This window comes from Schizosaccharomyces pombe, assembly GCF_000002945.2.
Source record: "Schizosaccharomyces pombe strain 972h- genome assembly, chromosome: III".
NCBI classification, from domain to species: Eukaryota; Fungi; Ascomycota; class Schizosaccharomycetes; order Schizosaccharomycetales; family Schizosaccharomycetaceae; genus Schizosaccharomyces; species Schizosaccharomyces pombe.
In genome coordinates, this window is record NC_003421.2 from 2,401,168 (window position 1) to 2,414,861 (window position 13,694).

At 36.1% G+C, this 13,694-nt stretch overlaps 8 protein-coding genes and 9 long non-coding RNA genes across 17 annotated transcripts, besides 1 other annotated feature; 8 read left to right on the forward strand and 9 right to left on the reverse strand.

Annotated features, from left to right (window-relative positions):
• Positions 1-32: 32 nt before the first annotated feature.
• SPOM_SPNCRNA.7747 lies at positions 33-262 on the reverse strand. Its single transcript, NR_197083.1, has one exon. It is a non-coding gene; the product is annotated as a non-coding RNA (long non-coding RNA).
• A 567-nt stretch (positions 263-829) lies between these two features.
• apl4 (AP-1 adaptor complex gamma subunit Apl4) lies at positions 830-3,636 on the forward strand. Its single transcript, NM_001023546.3, has one exon. The coding sequence runs from the start codon at positions 900-902 to the stop codon at positions 3,408-3,410; it is 2,511 nt and encodes an 836-aa protein (NP_588559.2). The 5' UTR covers positions 830-899; the 3' UTR covers positions 3,411-3,636.
• Positions 3,476-4,633, reverse strand: cwf18. The gene has a single exon (NM_001023547.3). The coding sequence runs from the start codon at positions 4,374-4,376 to the stop codon at positions 3,948-3,950; it is 429 nt and encodes a 142-aa protein (NP_588560.1). The 5' UTR covers positions 4,377-4,633; the 3' UTR covers positions 3,476-3,947.
• Positions 4,058-4,459, forward strand: SPOM_SPNCRNA.7748. Its single transcript, NR_197084.1, has one exon. It is a non-coding gene; the product is annotated as a non-coding RNA (long non-coding RNA).
• Positions 4,634-4,706: 73 nt separating the features above from the next.
• Positions 4,707-5,061: an LONG TERMINAL REPEAT.
• A 118-nt stretch (positions 5,062-5,179) lies between these two features.
• nsa2 (ribosome biogenesis protein nsa2) lies at positions 5,180-6,447 on the forward strand. The gene is made up of 3 exons (NM_001023548.3): positions 5,180-5,276; positions 5,337-5,456; positions 5,588-6,447. Exons 1-3 carry the CDS (start codon positions 5,206-5,208, stop codon positions 6,177-6,179), a joined length of 783 nt encoding a protein of 260 aa, NP_588561.1. The 5' UTR covers positions 5,180-5,205; the 3' UTR covers positions 6,180-6,447.
• Positions 5,407-5,661, reverse strand: SPOM_SPNCRNA.7749. The gene has a single exon (NR_197085.1). It is a non-coding gene; the product is annotated as a non-coding RNA (long non-coding RNA).
• A 13-nt stretch (positions 6,448-6,460) lies between the features above and the next one.
• Positions 6,461-7,229, forward strand: SPOM_SPNCRNA.7750. The gene has a single exon (NR_197086.1). It is a non-coding gene; the product is annotated as a non-coding RNA (long non-coding RNA).
• On the reverse strand, positions 6,555-7,159 carry rpp103 (ribosomal protein P1). Its single transcript, NM_001023549.3, has 2 exons — positions 7,058-7,159; positions 6,555-6,902 (listed from the first exon to the last, which is right to left on the reverse strand). The coding sequence occupies exons 1-2, from the start codon at positions 7,124-7,126 to the stop codon at positions 6,642-6,644; spliced, it is 330 nt and encodes a 109-aa protein (NP_588562.1). The 5' UTR covers positions 7,127-7,159; the 3' UTR covers positions 6,555-6,641.
• A 172-nt stretch (positions 7,230-7,401) lies between the features above and the next one.
• SPOM_SPNCRNA.7751 lies at positions 7,402-8,539 on the reverse strand. The gene has a single exon (NR_197087.1). It is a non-coding gene; the product is annotated as a non-coding RNA (long non-coding RNA).
• On the forward strand, positions 7,565-8,294 carry dhm1 (ankyrin repeat-containing protein; the record flags this gene model as incomplete). Its single annotated transcript, NM_001023550.2, has 3 exons — positions 7,565-7,637; positions 7,692-7,770; positions 7,813-8,294. Exons 1-3 carry the CDS (start codon positions 7,575-7,577, stop codon positions 8,292-8,294), a joined length of 624 nt encoding a protein of 207 aa, NP_588563.1. The 5' UTR covers positions 7,565-7,574.
• Positions 8,540-8,704: 165 nt separating the features above from the next.
• puf6 (Puf family RNA-binding protein Puf6) lies at positions 8,705-10,704 on the forward strand. Its single transcript, NM_001023551.3, has one exon. The coding sequence runs from the start codon at positions 8,755-8,757 to the stop codon at positions 10,681-10,683; it is 1,929 nt and encodes a 642-aa protein (NP_588564.1). The 5' UTR covers positions 8,705-8,754; the 3' UTR covers positions 10,684-10,704.
• SPOM_SPNCRNA.7752 lies at positions 9,662-10,013 on the reverse strand. Its single transcript, NR_197088.1, has one exon. It is a non-coding gene; the product is annotated as a non-coding RNA (long non-coding RNA).
• On the reverse strand, positions 10,360-10,637 carry SPOM_SPNCRNA.7753. Its single transcript, NR_197089.1, has one exon. It is a non-coding gene; the product is annotated as a non-coding RNA (long non-coding RNA).
• A 40-nt stretch (positions 10,705-10,744) lies between the features above and the next one.
• SPOM_SPNCRNA.7754 lies at positions 10,745-11,783 on the reverse strand. The gene has a single exon (NR_197090.1). It is a non-coding gene; the product is annotated as a non-coding RNA (long non-coding RNA).
• On the forward strand, positions 11,172-12,803 carry ade5 (phosphoribosylglycinamide formyltransferase). The gene has a single exon (NM_001355955.2). It carries the CDS (start codon positions 11,198-11,200, stop codon positions 11,819-11,821), a length of 624 nt encoding a protein of 207 aa, NP_001342888.1. The 5' UTR covers positions 11,172-11,197; the 3' UTR covers positions 11,822-12,803.
• On the reverse strand, positions 12,027-13,566 carry SPOM_SPNCRNA.7755. Its single transcript, NR_197091.1, has one exon. It is a non-coding gene; the product is annotated as a non-coding RNA (long non-coding RNA).
• SPOM_SPCC569.09 (uncharacterized protein) lies at positions 13,087-13,623 on the forward strand (the record flags this gene model as incomplete). The annotated part of the gene is made up of 1 exon (NM_001355956.2): positions 13,087-13,623. The coding sequence occupies one exon, from the start codon at positions 13,087-13,089 to the stop codon at positions 13,384-13,386; it is 300 nt and encodes a 99-aa protein (NP_001343096.1). The 3' UTR covers positions 13,387-13,623.
• Between the last annotated feature and the right edge of the window lie 71 nt (positions 13,624-13,694).

The window sequence follows — 13,694 nt, forward strand, 5'->3', positions numbered from 1 at the left end:
ATTAAAACTGGTTACAAACTGCATAGTTAAGAAGCAAAGCCACATAGCGTGGTCAAGAACGAATAGAGAAACATAAATTCCAGATATTGCCCATCAATTAACAACTCCATATAGCAAATTCGATAGGATAATTCAAAAATTACACAGATAACCAAAGGAAGCTAGGTATTCTTTTAATTTGTGCAGTATTGGTGAATGCATCAGTTTTGAGCGTCGTTTAAAGCTGCATCCTATTTTGTTAAGTGAAATTGATTTGATTTTCATTGTTTTATATATTCTGTGTTTAGATTGCGTTTTTCTGTTTGCTTTCAATACATCTCATAGAAATGCAAGTTAATATTTACTGGAATCAATTATAGTAGGAACGTAAAATATCTCAGTGAATATTGGTACGGATGGAAAGATAACTTTAGTATTGCACATGGATTTTATTAAGAACCTCTAATAAGGGAATGTGTATTAAACGTAATATGATTACTGAAAAGCACAAAAACCATACCTAAAAAATATTCAACTCTTAGCCATAGTACACCTTCTTAAATGTACTTGCAATAAGTGGTAACATAATATTAAGTTAATCAATATAAATGGTATTTACATCTGCTTAATAAAAACTAGGAATTATAAAAAAAGACACTTCAGCTGACTTAACGTAACACAGCAGCAACAAAACAAATTAAAATTTATTTTATTTAAAGCATATTTTTTAGTATTCATTATTGATAGATTGACGAAAGAGTCGCAACGTTAAATTCGTTTTAAAGAAATTTACCGTGCAATACCCTACCGCATGTACAAGCAACAGCCAAGTAATGCAAACAACACATCCAAAGAACCTGCATCTTACTTGTTCGGGAGTGGAAAGAGGTTTCACCAATTCCCCAAAGACGCATCCAAAGATGTCAAGTTTAAAATCTTTTATAAAGGCTGTTCGGGCATCCAAAACGACTGCTGAGGAGCACACAACGATTCTCAAAGAGTCGGCTCAAATCAGAAAAAACATTCGTCAAGGTTCTAATGACATGCGTATGCGCAGAAAAAATGTTGCCAAGCTGCTATATTTATTTCTACTCGGTGAGCCGACACACTTTGGTCAGATTGAATGTTTAAAATTGTTGTCGAGTTCGCGATTCATGGATAAACGTTTGGGATACCTAGCAGCTATGCTTCTGTTAGACGAGAACCAGGAAGTTTTGACGTTATTGACAAATTCTCTTCAAAATGACTTGAAATCTAGAGACAAATTTATTGTGGGGTTGGCATTATCTGCGTTTGGTAATGTCGCTGGCCCTGAGCTTGCAAGGGATTTGTCAAACGACATAGCCGAACTTTGCTCTAACCATCATAATTATATATCAAAGAAGGCTGTTCTCTGTGCACTTAGAGTAATTCAAAAAGAACCGGATTTGGAAAGTTTATATATTGAGAAAACCGATGAATTGTTACATTCAAAAAGTCATGGTGTTTTAATGGCTGCTCTTGCTTTTGCCATCAGTGCTTGCAAAATAAATCCGTCGCTAATATCCCGATTTGAAAGTCAAGCTGACGATTTGATTTATCGTATTCGTCAATTGTCCACTAGTACTTACTCCTCTGAGCATAACATTGGCAATATATCTGATCCGTTTTTGCAAGTTAAAATCCTTCAGTTTTTGTCAATACTTGGTCAAAATAACCCTAAAATTTACGACAAAATGAGTGATCTTTTAGCTCAAGTCTGTACTAACACTGATTCCTCTAGAAATGCAGGTAATGCTATTCTTTATCAAGCTGTGCGTACCATCCTTGATCTTAATTCTGACAGTAGCCTTCGAGTTTTGGGGGTCAATATTTTAGCAAAGTTTTTAGGTAATCGTGACAATAACACTCGTTATGTTGCTCTTAATATGCTGAAACTCGTTGTAAATAGTGAAGAAAATGCAGTTCAGCGTCACCGATCAACTATCCTTGCTTGTCTTAATGATGTCGACAGTTCTATTCAATCTCGTGCGCTTGAACTTTCTACATTTCTCGTTAATGAGGCGAACGTTCGTTTCATGGTGCGTGAGCTTTTATCATTTCTTGATAACGTTTCTGATGAATTACGTGGATCCACTGCTCAATATATTACAGAAGTCACAAATGCTTTTGCTCCCAATAAGCGATGGCATTTCGATACCCTTCTACGAGTCTTCAAATCTGCTGGCAACTTTGTCAGTGAATCGACTCTTTCAACGTTTTTACGACTCATAGCTAGTGCTCCTGAACTTCATGAATATGCTGTGGTAAAGTTGTACGCTGCTTTAAAGGAAGATGTATCTCAGGAAGCTTTAACTCTTTCTGCTTTTTGGGTAATTGGAGAATATGGTCAGATGCTTCTTTCACCAACAATGAATTTTGATGATGATCAAACCCTTCCTCATTCTGTTTCAGAATCTGATATTGTGGACATTATTGAGGAAGTATTTAATAGCGTTGAAGCATCTAGGTACATAATTGTTCAATATGGTCTTTTCGCTCTCACGAAGTTAAGTGCTCGTCTAGGTTCTTCTTCTACTGCTTCTCGTATTGACAAGATAATTTATTCCTATAAGAGAAACAAGAACACCGAGGTGCAACAAAGATCTGTCGAGTTCCACCTTATATTAAATGACTCCAAATTGAGCAAGACAATTCTAGAACCAACTCCCGCTCCTCTGCCTCCTCCTAGGACCACGCCTTATCAAAATGCGGAGCAAAAGCTAAAGGCTAACAAACACGTAGAAAAACGTGTTCAGGAAAGCAACGAATTGCTAGACCTCATTGGGTTAACTACCCCTTCTGTTGCTGAGCCCTTAGAAACACCAGTGGATGAAATGACTCAAAGCCCTCAATCCAGCTTAAGCCGCGCTCCTTCTACTTCCAAAAAGAGTCATTTTGAAGATATCCTTGGTTTATTTGCTTCTCCGGCGCCTTCAGCTCAACCGGTTGACAGCTTGGCAAGCAGCTTTGCTTCTTTGGACTTTAATGCTTCAGCCAGCCAACCATCAAACAACTTGTCTTTGCTTTCTTCCATACCATCAACTTCCAAATCATACCCTCCTATTGTTGTATTTGATAAACACGATGTGACGTTAACTTTGGTGCCATCCAAAGAAGAAAGTACCAAAACAGCCGTCATTGAAGCTAAATTTAAAAATAAAAATCCAATGACTAGGGTTGAGAAAATACATCTAGAAGTGGCAGTTCCCAAATCACAGAAACTGAAAATTCAGCCCTTGAGGACTACAAGTATGGAGCCTGGTGGAGAAACTTCTCAAACCCTGCGGGTTCATGGGCCATCGGGTTCTCAAGTCAAACTGCGTCTACGTATCTCTGTGGTCCGACAAGGTGGATCAAATACTCTCGATCAGGTAGATTTTGGAAAGTTGCCATCTGACCTTTTACAATAGTATCCGAAGTATGGACAATGCCATTTAAAATATAACGCTCGAGCTATCAAAGAAGATTTCTGACATGATCCATGCTACACTTTTTGATGGGTCTAGTCAGTTTTACGAGAAAATGTTCGTAGAATAGTGAATAATGAGGTAATAGAAAATGAAAGCTCTAATTGTTTTTATGAAAGAAAATAGGTTTTTTTTTATATAATTTTAGCAATTTTCTCGATATGGAATCATGGTATACTTATTGGATAAGTTCACTTATGTAATTTTCAAATTGAGACTTGCTCATTCTTTATTGTATATCATTGAACGGAAATTTGACCTTCCAAACCCTTCATTAAGAAGTGGTCGGATTTAGAATTAAAGCTGTAATATTATTTTAATAGAAGTGCATACCTCCAATACAATCGCAACTAGAAAAGTATAAAATGTAAAATCCTAAACTTATTTCCTTTAACAATTGATCAATGCAATAATTAAGCCTATGAATTATATATTAACTAACAGAGAGTAAATCCAACATTAGAAAGCATTAGTCTTGCTTTAAGCTTTTTCAGTACTATGCGCACGTTCAGAAATTAACTGTTGTATATAAAATGCTATTGCATTTTGATTTTGTGTTTCCAGAGACCGCATTCGCTCTTTTAAATCTCTTTCTAAATCCCATGTAGGCTTTTTAGGTCGCAAAGTTACCAAATCTAGTTCTTCAACAGGAACAGAACTTTGTTCTTCAATTTTTCTCTTAGTCTTTTCTTCAATCTCCTTCGATAATGCTTCAACTGATTCAATCATGTTTGGCGGTTCCACGAATCCCATTTTAGGTGCCTGCACTTCTGGATCATAATTTCGATGCTCAATTACATTTTTTTGAACCTCTTGAGAATCGCGAGTTTTATTCTCTAACTGCTTTATTTTCCTCAATTCCGCTAATCTCTGTTTTCTGGACTCTGCTACCTCATCTAATGAAGACATTTTTTGTTCCAATACAAAAACACAAAATTCGGAAAAACCACACTATAAAACCAGAATGAATGTAGTAAGATACTTTTTTTGTAGTAAGTAATAAGATTAATATCGAGAGATGTTAAAATTCCTAGAATTAACTAGAGTTTGACAATGCACAATAATTCCAGTTCCTAATCAGCAGTATCAAAAAACAAAAACAAAAATTGAGTGTGTAATTTTATATTAACCTAATAGCGACGAACTACCAGATCGTTTTACTTTCTAGTTATTTTTGATAAATGCAGAATATGTATATGAATATTGAGAAGTTAGGAAAATGCAAACCAAGCTCGTTGTTGTCATCTACGCAGTTTGGTATCTGTTTTACGGATACGTAAAACTGCAGTGAGTTTTCCTTGTGACATATTATATTGCAATATGCAGGTAATATAAACAGTAACGTACAATAGTATTATACCATATATGCTGTATTGTTACCTATCACTAATATAGCTTATAACTAAACTTCGTTCCTCAGTTCAGCTAAAGCTCTATTTTTTTGTTTCTAAATAGTTGCTATTCACGGGAATCCATGCATGTAGAAGGATACTTACCCCTAATTATCAATAAACGAATCTTAAAAGATATGTCAGCATATGACATATAATGAGGCGTAATGTAGTACATTATGGCGTAGTGTAATCGTTGATAATTTTTTATTTTTAACGTGTTGTCGCTGAAAATCGATAGTAAAACTTAAGGCAGCAGAGCTTGTCATTCAATAAGTCTGGTTCGCATCGTATACCGGTGCAGCACACATGCAAAAAATTAACTTGCTATTTGCCTATATCAATCAATGCCTCAAAACGAGTATATTGAGGAATCTATTCGCAAGCATGGTCGTCGTTTCGATCATGAAGAAAGAAAGTGAGTAAATTTTTTTGGATTTATTGTCAATTGAGAGTTTTATTAACACTTCTATTTCAGGAGAAAAAAAGCTGCCCGTGAAGCTCACGATGCTAGTCTTTATGCTCAGAAGACTCGTGGTATAAAGGCGAAATTGTACCAGGAGAAGAGACGCAAAGAGAAGATCCAAATGAAGAAAACGTATGTCATGAGTTATTGCTAATAAAAATTTCAGTGAAGTGGTGAAGTTGAGATGTCTGATTTGATTGTTTAAACGTCATGTCGTACATTGATTTAAAAAAGTTTTTAAAGTCTGTTACTAACTCTATCAGTATCAAACAACACGAAGAACGAAATGCTACTCAACGTGGATCCGATGCTCAAACTCAAGGTGCTGTTCCAACCTATTTGCTTGATCGTGAACAAGAATCGCAGGCTAAGATGCTTTCTTCTGCTGTTAAGCAAAAGAGAAAAGAAAAGGCAGCTAAATATTCTGTTCCTTTACCTCAAGTTCGTGGTGTTGCTGAAGAAGAAATGTTCAAGGTTATTCGTACAGGCAAAAGCAAGAAGAATTCGTGGAAGCGTATGATTACTAAAGCTACCTTTGTTGGTGATGGATTTACTCGCCGCCCTGTTAAATATGAGCGTTTTATTCGCCCAATGGCTCTCCGTCAAAAGAAAGCCAATGTTACACATAAAGAATTGGGTGTTACTATGCAACTTCCTATAATTGGGGTTAAGAAAAATCCTCAAAGCCCGACTTATACCCAACTCGGTGTTTTGACAAAAGGAACCGTTATTGAGGTTAATGTCAGTGAATTAGGTCTTGTCACATCTGGTGGTAAAGTTGTTTGGGGTAAATATGCTCAAATCACCAACAACCCAGAGTTAGATGGATGCGTTAATGCACTTTTACTGACTTAGTTTATTTAAGGAAAAATTTATTTAGCGTATTATAGTTTTCTTGGGCTTGGATGTATATTTTCCTTCTTTGTTTGGCTTGATGCCACCTTGAGGTATTTGAAAGTCGAATATGTCGTAAAATCAACAATCATTGTTGGTGGTTCAAGCGGCTTTCTTTACGATTGGAAATTATCGGAATTTTTACACAAGTTTTGAAATGGTTATGGCATGGGTATTAATAAACATTGATTTTTAAATAATAATTGATTAAATTCACAACTGAACCACAGTTTAAGCGAGTAAAGGTATCGTAAATGTCTAGGTAATTATTTTTTTTACCAATACAGGTTGTTGGAACCGAGTATTCAATGCTATCGATTTCACTACAAGTACAAACTGCTACAATACAATCGCGGCTTAAGACTATTTGCTAATATTTGCGACGTAAATTAAGGCACAAAGATACTCATTCGTATAATTGATCTAGTCAAACAAGCCAAAACCCATGTCCTCATCAGACTCTTCCTCCTCCTTGGCTTCTTCCTTCTTTTCTTCTTCGGCAGCTTCAGCAGGAGCGGCGGCGCCAGCACCGGCAGCAGTAGGAGCAGAGGCGGCACCAGCAGAACCAATGTTAAGTAGGAGCTCCTTCAAGTCTTTTCCTTCAAGAGCTTTAGCGAAAATAGTGGCCCAAATAGGCTCGACTTCGACGTTACCAGCCTTGGTTAAAGACAACAGCTTATCGGACTAGAAGTTTTGTTAGCTAATTTGAAAGAAGACATGTTTTGAAGATGATCGGATGCGTTTAAATAAAGTATCTTTCAATTTCATTAAGAAAATATTAAGGCATTGTAATCGCTCAGCGACTCAAACAGTTAACGAATCCATATTTTTTTACTTACAGTAATTTCGATGCCCTCATCGGCCAAAATAAGAGCGGCGTAACTAGTTGCAAGTTCAGAAGCAGACATCTTAACGCCTTTTTTTGTGATGAGTATGTAGATGGTTAGCTGTCGCTTAAGAATCCGCCTTCAAGACCATGGTGTCGAAACTTTCTGTGACTGTGAAAATACTATTTTAAAAAAGCTTTGTTAAATATCGTTATTCTATAAGTTTGTAAATAAAATAAACAAAAAATTGGAGAGTAAATGACTCTCTTTAATGTATAGTGCTTTTGTTAATGACCAAATATTACAATTTAGTTTTTTAGAATTTCTCTAGTAATGGGTTATCTTTTTACTGCTGTAGTGACGCTCACGTCGTAGTCAGTATAACTTTTATCAATTTTGCAACCTAGAATAGATTTTTTTTTTAATATTTTCTTTCACAATAATTGCCGAGGTTTATCACCAAGTAGTAGGTCCTTTTTGTTTTGATCCCCTTACGCAGCTTTTCTTGTTTAACTCACCATAAACCAAGATGAGTACAACAACTCCAAATATTTGGATTGCCGCATCAGATGGTAAAACAGACGTCGTATTGGTACGATTTATTTATATTGTTTTTAGTAAAGAGTAATGGCTAACTATTCCTTAGAAACACCTAGATTCTGGTATTTCACCAAACGCAGCAGACGAAAATGGATATACACCTATACATGCAGCAGTTTCTTACGGTATTTATATTATGGCGAAATATTTTTAATGCTAACTGTCAGGTCATTCTGATTTGCTTAAAATTCTTGTCGAACGTGGAGGAGATATAAATATTCGTGATCAAGATGGCGAAACACCTCTCTTTGTTTGCGAAAAACTGGAAATAGCTCATGATTTGATAAATCAGTACAATGCGGACACCACTGTTAAAAATAATGACGGTTTAATTGCAGCTCAAGTTATAGAGGCAAATGGAGAGTTTCCTGAACTTGCTAAATATCTATACTCTTTTACTGATTTGGAGCCCAAAGACGTGAATACCTTGCCCAATGATACTAAAATAGAATATGCAAAGCTCATGACAGAGCAAGAGATGGATGAAGAAGCTGGACAACCCTTGCTTGATCAAAAAGCCAAGGCCGAAATTGATCGCATATTAGCTTTACGCGATACTGGTGTTAATGTTGATGATGAACTTCGTAAAATACTGACTGGGGCTTTGTCTGGTCACTTTGAAAGGAACGTTCGTCCACGCTCAAATTAGATACTTCTTTTCGCATATTTTCTTGACCGGTCGCGTATTCATACATCCCCTTTGCTATTTGTAGCATACTGCCTGACACTTTCGATGATTATTAAAGTTGGTTCGGACGCAACATCTATTTCATACAAATATTTATTTGAAAAATTTCTTATGAACATTTCCCAAGGCATACTTAATTTCAGCATTATGTTCCCAGTTTCTTTTTATAACATTTTTTAATAGGCTTCCAAATGCTTGTGTTACTTGAATGGGCGACTGGTCGGAATCATCCGACATTGAAGAAAAAAAAAAGAATAATGTAAATATTATATTAAAATCTATTAAATCCTTTATTTATTTTGAGAAACAAATTTTTCATTAGGCCAAGTTTTACTCCCTTCTTCTTCGCTAAATGCGAACGCAGCAAATTTGACCACCGCCAATATCCTCTCATCTCGCCTTTATTCGAAAGAACTTCAAAATGGCTATTGGCAAAAGGAAGGAAAGCACGGAGGTAAAGAAAAAAGATGGCTCAATGAATAAACGAGTGAAAGTTGCTAAACTGCCTAAAAAAGTGGATTCGTTTTCCCCCAAAAAAAAAAAAAATACTACTTCGTCAGGATCTTCAGAGTCTGATTCAATGTCACAAAATGATAAGAAGAAGGACTCTTCATTAAATGAAAGTGAAGATGAGGACTTCGCAGGTTTTGGTGAATCTGCAAGTGAAAACGATGAACTTGAGTCCGCTGAGTCAGAGGCAGAGAATGATGAAGAATCTTCATCTCAGAAAAGTAATTCTAAAGAATCTCATGCTCAACGTAAAAAATTACAGAAAGAACGTAAAGCTATGAAGCCGTTTGCCGACACTAGCTTGAAAGCCAAGTCCTTATGGGATAAATTACGTCAAAAAACTTCAATTAAAGCTGAAGAACGAAAGACTATTATTGCTGAACTGTTTGATTTAATTCGAACGAACGTTAAGCAACTTGTATTTAAGCATGACATGTCTCGTGTTGTTCAAACGTGTGTGAAATTCGGCTCAAAACAACAAAGAGAGACTATTTGTGCTGAATTAGCGGGTAGTTACGTTGATCTTTGCAAAAGTCCGTATGGTAAATACCTAGCTATTAAAATTTTTAAGTATGGTACACCGAAAATGAAAGAAGTCATTTTAGGAGAAATGTATGGAAATGTTGTGAAAATGATTCGTCACCGTGAGGCTGCTTATGTGGTGGAAGATGCTTTCCGCGAATTTACCAATTTGCAGCAGCAACGTGCGCTGATTTGCGAATTTTATGGACCTGAATTTCAAGTATTTAAAGACCGTACTCAAGACATTCACATTGATAAGCTTTTAATTGATCACCCTGAGAAAAGGCCAAGTATAATGCAAAACTTATGGAAGACTATTGAGGGTTCTATTGCTAAAGGTTCCATTGGTTTTACAATGGTTCATCGTGCCATGTTGGAGTTTATAAACCATGCTGATTCCAACGAGGCGAAAGAATTATTGAATTTAACCAAGGAGTTGATTTACGAATTTGTTCATACAAGAGATGGTTCTCAGGTTGCGATGAAATTGTTTGCTCTAGCTAATGCGAAGGATCGTAAGGTTATGCTAAAGAGTCTTCGACCTTATTTGATTGAAACTGCAAAGGATTCTTACGGCCATTTGGTAGTGGTTGCTGCTTTGGATTGTACTGATGATACAATTATGACTGGTAAGCTTTTACAAGCCGAATTTGAAGGTGAATTATTAAAATTATCCGCCGATAAATTTGCTCGCAGGATTTTGTTGTATGTTTTAGTAGGCTGGGAAGATGCTCGCTATTTTAGTAAAGAGAATCGAGAATTACTTAGATCACTTGATTCATTAAAAGCCAAAACGTCTAAAAAAGACCCCATTGTTCGTCGAAACGAGCTTAAGGCAACGATAGGACCCTTGTTAATTTCGTTAATCAGCAAAGCTGCAGGTGACATGATAGCTGAATCTTTAGCCTCTCAAGTTTTGGTGGATGCATTGTTGTATGCTCCATGTGAGAAGGAAGAAGCTGTCGATGCAACGTTGAAAGCTTTTGATGGTAACCCAGAGCAGGATAACCACTTGATTCATCAAATTCATTGTTCGCGCGCGTTGAAGACATTAGTCCAAAATGGACATTGGAGTGGTGCTGAGAAACAAGTTGTAAAAGCGGAAGATGACCTGAAGGTGGCCTCTAAGCTAATTGTTATCATTAAAAAATATCTTGTAGAGTGGGCTTCTGGAGACGGTGCGTTTGTTGTTGTAGCAGTCCTAGAGGCACTCAGTGATAGTGAAAAGCAGGAGTTTTTGAAAATATTACGGAAACACAAAAATCAGTTAAATAAGTCAGAGTTCCGTGGAACAAAAAAGCTTTTAGAAATGCTTTAATATATAGGCTCTATATTTAGGTATAGTGTATTTTGGGATTTTCGGTACAATTATTCAAGGTTATTATATGAAATAAAAAAAAAGTTTATTAATCTGACGAAGAGTAGTAAAGATAACAAATAAATTTCGCCTGATGCTAAAGCATCAGTGAGAGCGACGAAATTAATAAAAGAGAATTTTATGTTGCTGAAGTGAGGTCAAGTTAATTCGTAGAACCAAATCAAGGTTTCGAGTTACTACGAGAAACATAAACGAATAGTTTAAATTATTAAATTTATCTTTTGATCTTTTATCATCGGACCCTTAAGCAATCCTTAACTAGCAGCTAATAATGGATGTTTAGTTAATTAGAAATTCAGCTGTTAAAAAACTTATGTATCAAAGTCACAGTACTAAATATTTATATTAACATTTAATATAACTATTGATCTTTATGAAAAAAAAATTTTTTTTTCAAGTAAGCTTCTTCATAACAATAATCTTCACCTGACTACCACCGGCCACTTCGTACAAGATGGTAGCTTCACTTGTCGTGTTAATTTCGGGATCAGGTTCTAACCTCCAAGCAATAATTGATGCTACGCTGAATGGAGTTTTAAAGGGAGAAGCAGCTGTAACGCACGTTTTGTCAAACCGCAAAAATGCTTATGGCTTAGAAAGAGCCGCGAAAGCTGGGATACCAACGTCTTTGCATACATTGTTACCCTACAAAAAGGAATACGGACCTGAGATAGGAAGAAAAAAGTATGATGCTGAGTTGGCGGAAAAGATAATTAAGCTTCAACCATCCTTGGTTGTCTGTGCTGGATGGATGCACATTTTGTCCCCAGAAGTGTTGATTCCTTTAGAAACAAATAAAATCGGAATTATTAATCTTCATCCAGCTCTTCCTGGCGCTTTTAACGGTATTCATGCTATCGAACGCGCGTTCGAAGCTGCCCAGCAAGGAAAGATCACTCACACCGGTGCTATGGTACATTGGGTGATTGCAGCAGTCGATGAAGGAAAACCTATTATCGTGCAAGAGGTTCCCATTTTGTCAACCGATAGTATTGAAGCACTAGAAGAAAAAATTCACGCAGCAGAACATGTAATACTTGTGCAGGCCATTCACCAGATCATTACTGACAATAAATAAATTTCATTTTGGGAGTAGGGGATATGCCCTACTAATTCTTAAATTTTGATTATTAACCTGTCTTTACCTTTGCTTTACGAATAAAAATGTGAAGTTATAGGAAACCGACTGAAACCGTTGTCTGCAAACTTCATTTATTAAACCCTGGTTCATTCTGTAATAAACTTTTGAAAGGGAGAATGTTAAGAGAAACGATTAAACGTTTCTAAGTGTCGTCTAGATATTATTAATGAAAAACGAAGGTATACTCGTTTGAAAGAATTTTTTCAATAAAATTAAAAAGCGTTTGGGATTTACAGCAAAATCAATGTTTATTACTCGTTACTAGTTCATTCTATACCTAAAAGGCTTGAGATTAACTACCTTGATACATTTTTTTTGACCTAGCCAAGCAAAGTCCGAAGAGGAATCATTCATTTTCGCATTCTCTGTTTACTCTACTTTCTGTGCACTTCAAAACTTGTGACTCGAGTGAATGTATATCATCATCATCATCAAAAGTTCAGGTTGGGTGAGTTGGAGACAATGCAAAACGATTGATTCTCATGTCAGATTGCCCCACTTGGCTGCTGGTTTTGTGATATTGAAATTGATAAAAACTATTAATTTATGAAACCCTCTTTATTTCTTGTTCCTTACTTAATTTCCTGAGTGAAACTGACTATCTTAGAAATAATATGCACGTCACACGAACGCCTCCCTGTGACCTTGAAAGTCGAAAAATTACCGTTCTAAACTTTGCTTAGTTAGCACTAAGATTCACAAACTTGAATGCGCAGACAGCAACTTCTCTCCTCTGGTAACATCATATTTACTCCCCAACGGCGGTTTGCAATGATGGCAAGTGATGCTTAGAAAAGGTGGCCTTGAAAATGACGTCGGTAATATAACATGAAGAGTCAAGTTAATTTACCAATTTACGGAGCAAATATATATTAGTAGTACGTTCCTTAAGAGTAGGAGCTGCGAAGAATTCTAAGATTATTCATTTTTAGCATCTTTGCTTATAATCACTACCACGTGTAACACTTTTAATCTATTTTCTTGTTTGTTAGTTTCTTTGGATTTCAGGGAAAACTTAAGAAACGTTTTATTATAAAAGTAGGTAATGCGGGAATTTTAGTGCTCTTGCGATATCTTAAAAATTCAGTACTAACCAATCTCTCTAGTTGATCACAGTAACGTGAAACTAAAGGAAGTTAACTGAGCAAACTTGTGTGTTTGTTAGACCCAACATTCGTAACATCTGCATTTTAACACCAAGGATGTCGGATTTCCCTCCCTCATATCAACAGCATGAGAATGATCGGATGGTTCCTCAAGAATCATCTACTAGTAACAACGCTTCCGAGTTTAACGTACCCAAAAAGTCAAATCGGCGACTCTCTGTTGTCCAGCAAGACGAGAGTGTTTTAAATCGTGAATTTGACGATCTCACTCCTGAGGTGGGTTTTGACGCAGACAAATGGGAACGAAAGACCAAACATCCGAATCCTCAGAAACCTTTTGATTTCAAAAGGAAGCCTGAAAAAAAGTACCACTCAAAATCTGATGTTGGATTTTGAGATTTGCCACACTCTTATGATTTCTGCTGTATTTAGCAAAGTGTATACCGAAGCGATTCAATTTAGTGTAGGTAAACAGTACTGACTTCTCTCACAACTGTTGGCAAATTGTCAATTATGTGTTAATCCATGGTTTCTGTCTTTCAAGGTACTATGAAATGATCTTTTTTTTATGTATGTCACGGTTATTTAATGAGCATAAACATTCCAAAATGATATGTGTATTAAACTGGATAAATTTACTTGGCTAATGCGAGGTAAATAGATAAATAAAGTCGGAAACAGTAATTGTAATACTTTTGTAAATT

What these genes read in the sequence shown, in the direction of transcription:
- rpp103 (NM_001023549.3), bottom strand. Translation starts at nt 7,126, where the DNA reads ATGTCTGCTTCTGAACTTGCAACTAGTTACGCCGCTCTTATTTTGGCC. An exon ending in ATGAGGGCATCGAAATTACT is followed by an intron (nt 6,903 to 7,057) that starts GTAAGTAAAAAA and finishes CAAAACTTCTAG; the next exon opens with TCCGATAAGCTGTTGTCTTT.
- cwf18 (NM_001023547.3), bottom strand. Translation starts at nt 4,376, where the DNA reads ATGTCTTCATTAGATGAGGTAGCAGAGTCCAGAAAACAGAGATTAGCG.
- puf6 (NM_001023551.3), top strand. Translation starts at nt 8,755, where the DNA reads ATGGCTATTGGCAAAAGGAAGGAAAGCACGGAGGTAAAGAAAAAAGAT.
- nsa2 (NM_001023548.3), top strand. Translation starts at nt 5,206, where the DNA reads ATGCCTCAAAACGAGTATATTGAGGAATCTATTCGCAAGCATGGTCGT. An exon ending in TTCGATCATGAAGAAAGAAA is followed by an intron (nt 5,277 to 5,336) that starts GTGAGTAAATTT and finishes CTTCTATTTCAG; the next exon opens with GAGAAAAAAAGCTGCCCGTG. An exon ending in AAGATCCAAATGAAGAAAAC is followed by an intron (nt 5,457 to 5,587) that starts GTATGTCATGAG and finishes TAACTCTATCAG; the next exon opens with TATCAAACAACACGAAGAAC.
- ade5 (NM_001355955.2), top strand. Translation starts at nt 11,198, where the DNA reads ATGGTAGCTTCACTTGTCGTGTTAATTTCGGGATCAGGTTCTAACCTC.
- apl4 (NM_001023546.3), top strand. Translation starts at nt 900, where the DNA reads ATGTCAAGTTTAAAATCTTTTATAAAGGCTGTTCGGGCATCCAAAACG.